The sequence below is a fragment of the Bison bison genome, unplaced genomic scaffold, assembly GCF_000754665.1.
Source record: "Bison bison bison isolate TAMUID 2011002044 unplaced genomic scaffold, Bison_UMD1.0 scf7180017864383, whole genome shotgun sequence".
NCBI lineage: Eukaryota > Metazoa > Chordata > Mammalia > Artiodactyla > Bovidae > Bison > Bison bison.
In genome coordinates, this window is record NW_011494955.1 from 427,774 (window position 1) to 440,427 (window position 12,654).

At 44.5% G+C, this 12,654-nt stretch overlaps 2 protein-coding genes across 5 annotated transcripts in view; both read left to right on the forward strand.

The window, feature by feature from the left end:
• The window catches only part of LOC105001395 (zinc finger protein 606), a 28,838-nt gene extending 25,853 nt beyond the window's left edge, over positions 1–2,985 (forward strand). For 2 of the 4 annotated variants that reach the window (XR_826862.1, XR_826863.1), the window contains exon 9: positions 2,858–2,930. Coding sequence is in view for 1 of the 4 variants with exons in the window: in XM_010857642.1 (XP_010855944.1) it covers positions 2,858–2,985 (128 nt within the window). In the remaining 3 variants the exon portion in view is untranslated. Of the gene's footprint in view, positions 1–2,857 lie in introns of all 4 variants that reach the window. The other 2 variants (XR_826861.1, XM_010857642.1) reach the window with 2 other exon arrangements.
• A 225-nt stretch (positions 2,986–3,210) lies between these two features.
• LOC105001393 (chromosome unknown open reading frame, human C19orf18) lies at positions 3,211–12,366 on the forward strand. The gene is made up of 5 exons (XM_010857639.1): positions 3,211–3,581; positions 6,568–6,651; positions 7,972–8,074; positions 10,990–11,156; positions 11,900–12,366. The coding sequence occupies exons 1-5, from the start codon at positions 3,560–3,562 to the stop codon at positions 12,016–12,018; spliced, it is 495 nt and encodes a 164-aa protein (XP_010855941.1). The 5' UTR covers positions 3,211–3,559; the 3' UTR covers positions 12,019–12,366.
• Positions 12,367–12,654: the final 288 nt, after the last annotated feature.

Genomic DNA, 12,654 nt, shown 5'->3' on the forward strand with positions numbered 1-12,654 from the left:
CATGGCCGTGTTGATGCTGGACCATGCAGCCAGCACGCTTTCCTCACTCCCACTTCACCGCCCTGTCTTCACTGGCTGCATTGCACGCGTCTCTACTTGACATCACCTCGTACATTTTCTCCTTTCTTACTGTCCACTCTGTCTCCCGATGCCACACACCAGGCTCTGTGCTCCCTGGGGACCTCATTGGTCCCGGTCTGCCGTGTCTGAGGTGCCTAGCATGGCACTCTGGCTCTGGAAGTGCTTGGGACACCCGCAGGTTGTCAGTTGTGCTTCTTGACCTCCTCATCTGGATCTCCTGACTGTGGAGATGTGGGGGGACTGAAGGGGTGCGGCACAGGGAGAAGGGCGCTGAGGTCTCAGCAGATGGTCACGAAGCCCTATATGTGGGAGAAAGCCTGGTCAGAAGGCTCAGCCATATGATGGGGTCCAGGGTGGATGGATATCAAGGAGGCAGTTACAAGAATTGGTCAGAATTACCAATATCCTTTTAAATGTGCTGGAACTGAATGACACTTTTAAGACAATGACCATTATCAAAATGTGTAATTTCTTAATTTGAAAAATAAGTGTTTAAATTCTTAAAAAAAACAAAACAGCAATTAACTCAGAAGCAACAAGGCAGCCTTGCCTTGTGGACAGAGGAGAGAAGGGCCTGGGGATGTGTGCAGTGCTGGGTGCTCCCAGCAACACAGTCTTCAGTCAGGAGAGCCAGGGCTCATGCCAGCCTCCCCCGCAGAAGCTGTTCTTTCTGCCCGGACAGGGAGTGCCCTCCCTTGTGACATCACAAAGACGAAACCCCTCTGCAGGTAGAGCGAGCATGGCAGTTACAGGCAGCGCCCTGCTCAAGGTGGGTCCTCACAGTGGGAGGAACTGGTAAAGGGTCTGGAGAAGTCCTAGTGCCCCAAAGAAAGAGGGTCCCAGTGGAGAAATGGGGGCCCTGATGAGATTTTCCACCAGAAGCCACTAAGTTTGGTCTTGTTCCCCAAACTTCTTATCCTGACAGTTACCTGGGGGCATCTTAAAAATACAGGCCCCTCCCCCTGGCCCCAGAAATAATGTATTTTCAACCAGGCTCTGGAGGTTCTTGTCCTGGGAGCAGTAGTGGGACATGACACGGTTTATAACTCAAAAGGGAGGAAGCCAGCTTGGCTTGAGGTCACTGTGGGTCCGCTTTGGGCAGGACCCACGCAAAGTGCGGGGGACTCGTAACTTGGCCCCGTGTCGCGACAGCATAGAGGAGGGTGGTGGCCTAGGCTTCGTCTGGCCTAGAGGGGCCACTCCAAGGGCTCTGGGATACAGGTGGTACGAAACCTGGAGATACGGGCTGACGGTGTAGAAATTTACCTCCAGGTTCCTAGAAAACACACAGTTAATTCCGTCCAGTATTTTGTGATCCGGGAAACCTGGACTAGGAGCCAGATGTTCACAGACCTAGGGGGAAGGACTGGGCAAGGCAGCAGTGAGCACAGGGAGATCGATACCCTAGGCCAGTCCCCAGGGACCTTGACAGTCCTAAGTCCAGTCTAAACAGTGCCCACAGGCAGGCCAACAGGAAGCTCAAAAGAGATAGGTTTGATTGGAGGCAGTTGTGAGGCTGGGATTTAGAGCATGGGAGCTGCATCCTTACCAGGCTCATCCCGGGGGCACAGCAGAATGGGGGGAAGCCAGGTTGGGTGTTGAAAGAACAGAACAAGACCCTCCTGGTAGTTCACAGCAGGAGGAGGTCTTGGGGGGCGGGGTCCCAGCCTTGTCATCCCCCAGACATTTAGGAGGGGCAGCTGCCCTCTGGGCTGCAGCACAGGGAGTTGGCTCCTGGTCCTCGGGGCTGTGTAAGCATCAAGAGGTGTCCGGTCTGTTCTTACTATCATTGGTGGGAGGGATGAAAGCCTATTTCGAGTATCATGTGAACTACCGGATGGGCAGAGGACAAGTCCCGGGGACAGCCATCTACACCATCTCATTGTTGAATCCCCTTTCTACATGCTGAGATGATTCAATTAATCTCTCCCTTAAAGAAACTTTTGGAGACAGCCACTCGGGTCTAGGCTTCTGGATGGTACCCCAGAGGTTGGAGGCATACCAAATTGCTTTTTTTCAAAGATTACACTCTCACATTTTACATCCAGAACTAACGCTCAGGGCCAACCCAGTTTTTTAGCTTTGTGTGGATTATTGAGCCATCGCTGTTACCCTGTGAAGTGGGCATTCTTTCCTCCTCCTGTTTTACTGATGAAACTGAAGCTCAGAGGGGTTAAGTAACTTGAAGAAACTCAAACATCTAGGAAGCTGGGGTAAGCATTAGAATGGGCCTACAGAGCCCTGCTGTCTCCGTTTGCTTCTGGTGAGGTGTCGCATTGAATTATAATTGATTCCCTTCTGTCTCCTCAAGAGTCAGGACACTCTGAGGGTCTTACTCACTCCCAGCACACCCTCTCATTCTGTTAGTCTCCCCATTGGCTGACTTCGTTCCATCAAAGAATTCCATGTGGCAACATGAGCTGACCTCACACTGGTGGCTCCCAGTCAGAACTGAGACATTCTGTGGAGAGAAGAGCTCCTTAGTTTCTCGGAGAAATATAGGGCAGATGGTGGACAACAGCTAAATACTTCCTTACACCCACACGATAACAAACTAGCAGTTTTGGAATGATGGACAAGGTTCAAAGTTCTTTTGCTGTTTTATTTTTGTTTTTAATGGAGTGCCCACTTCATCTGAGTGTGCCTTATGCAGGTGAGTTCCAACCACTCGGACAGACAACAGGCTGAATGGGTTGCCTCAACCATTGCTTTCACTCATTTCAGGGGAAGTAAAACGGGGTGATTACACCTCACTGCTGTAGGTTTTCTTTTCCAGATTATTTTCCCTTAGAAAGACGCCCAAATGTCACCAAACAACCCATACAGTTCGGTAAGCAATTTCATTTGGCCCATGGAGCTATCCCAAGACCCAGAGGTGAGTCATTGTTACTACTCGGTCAGTGAAATGGGAACTGTACTCTGTGGTCCTCCTAGCTGCTATTCAGTGTGTCTTCTCTTCTGTATTGTTAGTAGCGTGATCCATAAAATAATAAGATTAGATAGACGTTGATTAGAAACTGGATCCTGTGTGGTTCTCTCTGTAAGCTGGGCGATGGCAGGGCTGTCACTGTCGGGCCCTCCCAGCACCACCTCTCTGAGCTGATGATAGCACCGCACTTTCAGCTCCGCACCAAGTTTCTCTAGGTCCTCTGCTTGAGAGGAGGGTTCCCAGCTTGCACGACCGCAGAAGCGGACCAGGACCCAGATGCACTGTGTTGCTGACAGTCCATGTGCATCAGAGGAAACGCTGGCTGTGAACAGAGCACCATGCTTTTGCAGACTAAGCCCCATGCATCTACTCGGCATTGGAGTAAACTTGCTAAGAACATTTACCATCTCAGCAATTAATATTTGGAAACTACATGTCATGCCCTTTCATCTAATACCAAGTTATATTGTAATTTTCCTAAATGTATCCTAAACCTCTCTCTCCTCTCTGATCCCCTTCAATGGCCATCTAGCTCCGAGTACCACACCCATGCAGCCCCCAGCGAGCACTGGTAAGTCGGGATCTGGGGGTGCATGTGGGATCCATAAATACCTGCAGAGCTCTTGTAGCATATGGCTCCTCCAGGAAGGCGTCCCATGACGCTCATAACTAACCTATACAGCTCCCCCCTGCCCTGTGCAAATTAGAAAAAGGCACGCCTTGCCCCCCACGGCTGGGTTAGTAACCATGTTGCTAGGGACAGATTAGAAAATAGCACAGATGTCAAAGTGTCAGGAAATATAGGGAAAAAAAATCACAATTAATACATCTGTCTATCCCAAAGACATTCTTTATTACTCTTCCTAAAGCTCAGCTATGGGCTTCCTAGGTGGCTCAGTGTAAAGAACCTGCCAATGCAGGAGTCATAAGAGACGCACGTTTGATCCCTGGGTTGGGGAGATCCCCTGGAGGTGGGTGTGGCAACCCACTCCAGTATTCTTGGCTAGAGAACCCCATTGACAGAGGAACCTGGCTGGTTGCAGTCCATGGGGTCGCAAAGAGTTGGACACGACTGAGCAACTGAGTGCGCATACACATGTACACAGCTCAGCTATAGTGTTTCATTTCCCCATTCACTTCACCACCCCCAAAGTCCAGAGAAGGAAGCTGGATCAAAGTGTTGGAAGGCCCACATTCTAGTCTTGACATGAACTATCAACACTAACCTCTTGTGAGGTGGCCCTAGAGGTTTGCTGAGACCTCTGCCATCCCTGAGCTTTCAGTTCCAAGGGTAATTTCTGATAGAGACAGAAGACAAAATTGTTCGTCTAGTTGAATCACTGGAAGACTCCAATTTTCTCTTGTAACTCTAAGCTCTCAGTTACATGGAAAGATGCCTACCTCATAAAAAGGAAAATACACCTTGAAAATACACTCTAATTCCAGTTTTCAGCTATTATGTTGAAGATGGGCGAAATATCTCATAATAAACTGTACCGGCAAAGGAATAGGGAAATTTAATGTCCCGTCTTGTGCGTAAGCCAGGAATAAGTACAGCTTCTACAGAGGGCAATTTGGGAGTTCTTATGAGAAGAATGCATTCACTTTTGACCCACAGTTTTGAAATACACCCAGGATTTGTTTTAATCAGGTATGATAAGACCCACAGACTTGGAAATGATCATCGTGAAGGAGGAAGGTTATACACACAGAATCCTAGAAACAGCAGGCAGGGCGCACCATGCCAAGCCATGTGGGGAAGTACCAGCCTTGTTAGGAGGCAGGGGGCAGAAAGGGCAGAAAGAGGAGAGCATGACCCAGAGCTTCTGTTGACCATCTGGGGGAAGGAATGCGTGAGGCAGGATAGGTACATGGAGTAGGTTTAGTGTTGCCTTTGTTGTCATTCAGTCGCTCAGTCGTGTCTGACTGTTTGCGACCCCATGCACTGCAGCACACCAGGCCTCCCTGTCCTTCGCTATCTCCCAGAGTTTGCTCAAACTCATGTCCATCAAGTCAGTGATACCATCCAACCGTCTCATCCTCTGTCACCCCCTTCTCCTCCCACCTTCAATCTTTCCCAGCATCAGGGTCTTTTCCTGATGAGAGTCAGCTCTTCTCATCAGGTGGCCAGAGTATTGGAACTTCAGCTTCAGCATCAGTCCTTCCAATGAATATTCAGGATTGATTTCCTTTAGGATGGACTAGTGTTGAATAGTTTGAATAATTTTGGTGGACTCTGGGCTACAGGAGTGGCTATAAAAAAAATAGTGTACCCAGCCATTCTGTTTCTAGGGAATTTTATTTATGCTGGTCCATTTTCCTAGTCCACTTACCCTCCCCCTTTGCTTGGTGACTTTCTCCTCTGTTTTTCTCATTCCACAAACACCCCCACCATATCTACCCCAACCTTGCTCTTGGAGGATGGCCTTGTTCCTACCATCACTGACAAAACAAGCACTTGAGCGAGCATCTGTATCGCCCTAACTAGCAGTTGAATAACACTTTCTCATCTTTCCTCCGGGCCAGGTCAAGGCTGACCCTTCACCTGTGCACCAACTTCCATCCCCTCAGGCCAACTCGGGACACTGGTCGATTCTTTCTCCCTTTCCAGTAGCATCACAATTTAAAGTGTGGTCCCTGTGCTCATGAGATCATGATGTCAATTTTCCTGTATTAAAAAGCAAAACCTGTCTCCCAACCCCTCAGCTCCTTCTGGGAGATGCCTTCATTTCTATTCCCGCCATGACAGCAAAACTCTTCAGAAAATTTTCAAAACTTTCGCTCTCTGTAATCCCTTTCCTTCTGTTCTCTCATGAACCTCTGTCAGTTATGCGCATGGGTAATATCACTTTTGACTAGGTCTCCAATGACTTTCCCATTGCCAAGTCCAATGACCAGTTTTCAGTAGTCACGGTTTTGAAACCATCTGTAACCCATATCCCCCACATCAGTATTTCATTATGAAAACCTGAAAATGTACAGAAAAATCGAGAGAATCGTTAAATGAACATCTATGTATTCATTGGAAGGACTGATGCTGAAGCTGAACCTCCAATACTTTGGCCACCTGATGCAAAGAACTTACTCATTTAAAAAGACCCTGATGCTGGGAAAGATTTGAAGATGGGAGGAGACGGGGATGTCAGAGCATGAGATGGTTGGATGGCATCACCGACTCAATGGGCATGAGTTTGAGTAAGCTCCGGGGGTTGGTGATGGACAGGGAATCTTGGCGTGCTGCAGTCCATGAGGTTGCAAAGAGTCGGACACAACTGAGCGCGTGAACTGAAAGCTTAAGCATTTAATCTGTGAGCATTTTCATAGTCCAGGTTCTTTTCTTCATGTCAAGCTGACTTCACGTTGAGGTGCCAGTCTCAAAGAGTTTCTCAGCTCAGTTGTTGAGCCAGAGAAGGGAAAGAAAGTGAGGGAGTGCTCCGTGTGAGATGAGGAGGAGCACCTCAGTTTGTCAGATTTCACAAACGGTTGAGTAATGTACTTAGTCGCGCCTTTGTTCAGTTTGTACCCGTAGTAGCTCTGTTTGTTTATTTTCATTTCAGATGAAGAGAAGAGTGAGCCTGCGAGGACCACCCTTGGTTTTATAGGATATTCAGTGGGCCTAAACACCAATCCCTGGAATGCAGGTTTGTGGGATTAGATCTCGAATTGCCCTGTAATAGCCTGTTTTATTTAAAAACAGCACTGTACAACCTAAGACCATCCGGCAACACTTGAGTTGTAAAACTAAGGCCACTCTCCTTTCAGCTATATCAGTGGCAGTCTCTGCTATACATCAGGGACCAGTCTCATAAGAAATGGCTTTGGCCAAAGACAGGAGACATGAAAAAAAGGAGTCAGGGTTTAGGTGGGAATTCAAATTATACTTGTTCACACAGGCTGTGCAATCTAGCTTGCATGGTTTTCTTGTAAATTAAGAATTTTTATTTTTAATGTTATTTCTGTTTTTCTCTCCTATTCCCCTAAAACAATATGATTAACAAATATATTAACTGATACATGTATATGTGCTAAGTCGCTTCAGATCAGATCAGATCAGATCAGTTGCTCAGTCGTGTCTGACTCTTTGCAACCCCATGAATCGCAGCACGCCAGGCCTCCCTGTCCATCACCATCTCCCGGAGTTCACTCAGACTCTCGTCCATCGAGTCAGTGATGCCATCCAGCCATCTCATCCTCTGTCGTCCCCTTCTCCTCCTGCCCCCAATCCCTCCCAGCATCAGAGTCTTTTCCAGTGAGTCAACTCTTCGCATGAGGTGGCCAAAGTACTGGAGTTTCAGCTTTAGCATCATTCCTTGCAAAGAAATCCCAGGGCTGATCTTCAGAATGGACTGGTTGGATCTCCTTGCAGTCCAAGGGACTCTCAAGAGTCTTCTCCAACACCACAGTTCAAAAGCATCAATTCTTCGGCGCTCCGCCTTCTTCACAGTCCAACTCTCACATCCATACATGACCACAGGAAAAACCATAGCCTTGACTAGACGTGTCTAATTCTATGCGACCCTGTGGACTGTAGCCTGCCAGGCTTCTCTGTCCATGGGATTCTCCAGGCAAGAATATTGGAGTGGGTTGTCATGCCCTCCTCCAGGGTATCTTCCCGATCCAAGGATTGAACTCAAGTTTCTTTATGTCTCCTACATTGCCAGGTGGGTGCTTTACCACTAGCACCACCTACGAAAGTCGCTTAGTCAGCGACTGACTAAGTCGCTAAGTCTGACTCTTTGCGACCCCATGGACTATGCAGTCCATGGAATTCTCCAGGCCAGAATACTGGAGTGGGTAGCCTTTCCCTTCTCCAGGGGATCTTCTCAATCCAGGAATTGAACCAGGGTCTCCTGTATTGCAGGTGGGTTTTTTACCAACTGAGTTATCAAGGAAGCCCTAATAACTGATAGTCACAGCTAAAAATGAGAGTTTATGAAAACTTCTTTTCTTTCTATTTTTAGCATGGATTCCTCATAGACCTGCTCTTGTTAAAGTAATTACAATTGCGTGTATAGCCCTCACTATTGCCCTGATATTTGGGACCACTATTTCCTACGTGATATAGTAAGTCTATGCTAAGTAATCTTTACCATCCTTTAGTAAGACATACAGGTAACTAGATTATTTCATGGTAGTAATGTTAATAATGGTGATAATGTTGATAATTCTTATAATCACTGAGTAATTATAGTCATTACAAGTTTTCAGCGTTTTTCAGAATGTGGCCTATATTCATGGTGGATCATGACATAAATGAAAAATATAAAAAGAAACATGGTGAAACATTAAAAAAATAAAAGTTACGAATAAATAACAAAAAACAGAATGAATACAATTTAGTAGAATGGAAATGCTGATTTTCAACTTTTCAGACTGAAGATTGTGAAGTAAAACTTATCTCTTACTGTGGTTCATGATAAAAAATGTTCTGAGATGCTGGCATCCTTTCATAATGTGATTTTCTAGAGTGAACTTGATGCTTTGGAAAAAAATCTTAATAGAGCAAAGCAGAAAAGTGACCATTGTCTCTTTCACTAGAAACTTATCATCAGTGTGGTTGGGGTGATAGTAGCATTTAGGGAAGACACTTCATCTTGTTTACACAAATAAAGCTTGTGGCGAAGCTCAGTTTATGTGATCATCTTGAAATTAGTATCAGACAAAAGCAAGCCACTCTGTGACATCATGTGACTGTGATCAGGAGCAGCACGTTGATTCCTATTCTAGGATTTAGTTCCAGGATTCCATTATCTCCTATCAGAAACATCTTGAGGAAGTACTAAATTCTTCATTAGGATTAAATGTGCACATGGGCAATACATTGCCACGTATGGAATATCTTTTAAGGTAACCATATTAGGACTACCTTGAAGTATGTCAAATGCAGGAAAATTAAAGGTGAAATTAATGAGTGAGTGTCACCAGCATGTTTGGTTCTGGATTTTCTAATCTGACGATCTCCTTTGAGTCAATTTATGGAACTTCAATTTCAGTTTATTTCATTAGTATAGACAAAGATGTTAACAAATATGAAGATTCCTAAAATAACTCACTAAAATATTTCATCCTGAACTCTTAGTGACCAATTAAGTTACTGAACTAATGTCAACGTTTACAGCTTTTAAGTTTGTGTTACCCATAGTGACATTTTAAAACCTGAGGCAAAAGGGAAAATATGTGCCCCAGAGTACATGTTTGTATGTAATTTTTAGCCATTAATTTTTTCCAGAAGTATATTTTGGATATATATCGATGAGGGACTTCCCTGGTGGTTCAGTGGTTAAGACTCTGTGCTCCCAATGCAGAGGACCCGAGTTTGATCCCTGGTCAGGGAACTAGATCCCACAAGCCACAACTAAACATCCTACGTGCCACAGTGAAGACCCAGTGCAGCCAAGTAAAATAAATGAATGAATACGAAAAGCGAAAATATATTAGTGAGTTTTATTTCATTTAAACCAGGAAAGTAAAATTATAATAGATTTTGTTTCTGGTATAAATTATTTAAACTTAAAATAATGCCGTGAGTTTTGATATAGGGCTTTTCAATTTTTAAAATATATTCTCAACTACTTTAATGTTTTAGAAAAGAAGAACCATAAAATAATACATAAAAGCGTGTATATAGGGACTCAACATTTTCCCTTTTGACTCAGGCTCTCATGCAGTTCATCACAGTGCTGATGGAGCCTGTTTTTTAAATTTTGATATTTGGTTTATTATGGATTTTTCCAGTTTTTTTCCTTTTTTTTTTTTTTACATATATTGCATTGCCTGTGGGGTCTTAGTTCCCCAACCAGGGATTGAATCTGGGCCCTTGGCGGTGGAAACACCGAGTCCCAACCGCTGGACGGCCAGAGAATTCACTCATTTTAGTTTTTAAAAATATTGAGTCAAAATATTTATCATCATCACTGAGTTTTTTGGCACCCCCTTAAATTTTGCACATGAAGTGAGCACCTCATTCTCTTCACCCAAATCCTATTCCTGTCCCAGTTTCCTGATTATCTGCAGCAGTGTTTACAGTCAGATCAGTTCTGCTGCTGCACAGCATGATTCTGGAACGTTACCCCTACACCCCTTCCTCCATCTCAGCTCCTTAGAACACAGTTAAGCTGACCCTAAAATGATTTATTATTACATGTAGTGTTGCTCAGTTGTGTCCAACCTTGCAACCCCATGGACTGTAGCCTGCAGGGCTCCTCTGCCCATGGAATTCTCCAGGCAAGAATACTGGAGTGTGTAGCCATTCCCTTCTCTAGGGGATCTTCCTGACCTAGGGATCTAACCCAGGTCTCCTACATTACAGGCAGATTCTTTGCCATCTGAGCCACCCCAGAAGCCCATGAGCCAAACAATTAAGAAGGTACATATGTTACAAAAAATTAAACACTGTATTATCCATTTCCACTTCACACAGAAATATCTGTTCAATGATCCACTTCCAAGTTGGATCTAGGTGAGGTGAACAAGGCGCTCACTTCAGGTGCAAAATCTAAGGCAGTGCCAAAAACTTGGTAGTCAAGATAAATAATCATATAGTATTTTTTTAATCTAAATTAATGCATTCATAACCCCATGATGAACATTTTAAATACAGGATCAGTAACAGTGCCAGGCCAAAAAATATTGGAGATTGAGCAAAAGGGAAAAACAACAGTCCCTATGCTATCTTCATTTAAAACATTGACATTTTGTTCAAAGCCTATTTCTGCCTCCTTCCCCATGTATTAGTACCACCACGAACTAGTGACTGCTTTTCAGTCGGAAAACCACAGGACTAAGGATTAAGACCTGATGATTTACTGTGAAAATTATGCTTTTCAAATTTATCTATTTGGGGAATTCTTGTGGTGGTCCAGTGGTTAAGACTCTGCGCTCCCATTGCAGGGGGCACAGTTTGATCCCTGGTCAGGGAGCTAAGATTCTGCAAGCCCCAGGGCACAGCCTTCCCCCAAATTATGTGTTTTGTTCTCCAGTCGACTGGTCGAGGCTGAGGAAAAACAACAACTTGCATCACTTTATAAAAATATCAAGATCCCATCGTTAGGAGATGAAGAGGAATTCTTTGAGGATGAGGGCCAGGATGAGTCCATGTACCTCCTTCCGGAGAATGAGAGGGAACTGGAAACTTTCATTCATTCAGGTAGGGGGTCAACCAGTTTATCTTGTCAGGTCCAGTTGCAGGAAAGCTGAGCTGACAATGATGGTTTGGTTTTCTCAAAAGCAAAGCTAAGTGGGAGGTAAGAAAGATGAATATTTCTAGCCACACCTGCAAGAGTGAACCATTCTCAGTTACACAGAGGGGCAAACAGCTGTGTGGTTGCTTGGTTCCTTTTGCAAGGCAATTCCAAGGATTGAAAAGAGAGTTCAGGAAACAAAACCTTTCCTGGACTAAATATTTTCCTTACCCATACTTATTAATGTTGCATTATTCTTGAGTTTTGAACGCAGTCAGTCAGATGCCTTCCTACACCGTCTGCCTCAGCCTGATATGGAAATGGGATCCAAGCCCACAAAACAGGTTACTACCCCCGGGTCAGAGACCCCTACTGAGAGTTGCCCACCACCCCTGCCAGTTCTTGTGAGGAGATAACAGGATATATGCTCATGCGGGCAGGCGTGCTAAGTTGCTTAAGTTTTAAAAACAAGTATAGTTGATTTACAATATTATACATTTTTAAAACTGGGAATTTACAAAGCTTGAGTACAGAAAGTGGGGAAATAATTTCAAAGTGCAGTTTTCCTTATCAGGCAAATAACGTTCAGTATAACCTAAAAATTCCATTGTTCCTTCCTTTATTTTTCCATATCTTTCCTCACTTCTTTTGTCTCCATTTATGATTCCTCATTTATTAGTATCTCAGCAACATGATGTCTACATTTTAGTTATTAGATCAAAAAGGAGAAAACGTTTTGAAAAGCAGAGATTGAATGCAGCACAAAACTTAATAAAGGAAGTGAAAGTAAAGGATCCTGTACATCCTGCAAAAGCGGGGAGTCCGTGAAAGCAAGTGATGGAGATGCAGGACGTGCTAGCCAGTGCGGAGGAACACCCGCGGGAGGACAGATGGCTGAGGACGTGGGCCTGACTTCCTTCTGGAGAACCTTGTACAGAAGCACCCTGAACGATGACGACTAGACATGAAAGCAGAAAATAAATTCACATGATGCAGCAGTTCCTGCTTCCTAGCTCTCAGAGTTTCATGAATAAACATAACTTAATTGGAAGAGAAATCTGACTTTTAAGTGTGAAAGAGAAATTGTCAGGATTTTCTTTTCTCACTCCTAACCAGTAATTTCTTGGGGCAAGCCTCCCAGACCATGCCAGGGAACCACTTTCATGAAATAAAGCTTCCCCAGTGACATTATCTGTCAATTCCAGTAACTTGCTTCCATTTTACTATGAGGAGAGTAAGAATGTCAAAATGAATATGACACTAGATTAAGATACAATAACCTTTGTTTTTAAGGATCTGGGACCTGGTGAGGGAAATAAGCCTGCAGGCAAAGAGCTGAAAACATTGTCAGATGTATTGTAAGCTAGGAGTCACCGAGAGCTGTGAGAAACATGAAAAGAGGCAAGATTTAATCTGAACAGGGCTGTTGATTTGGGAAACAGTCTGATGGTTCCTCCAGAAGTT

What these genes read in the sequence shown, in the direction of transcription:
- LOC105001393 (XM_010857639.1), top strand. Translation starts at nt 3,560, where the DNA reads ATGCAGCCCCCAGCGAGCACTG. An exon ending in GCAGCCCCCAGCGAGCACTG is followed by an intron (nt 3,582 to 6,567) that starts GTAAGTCGGGAT and finishes TTTTCATTTCAG; the next exon opens with ATGAAGAGAAGAGTGAGCCT. An exon ending in GGAAACTTTCATTCATTCAG is followed by an intron (nt 11,157 to 11,899) that starts GTAGGGGGTCAA and finishes TCTACATTTTAG; the next exon opens with TTATTAGATCAAAAAGGAGA.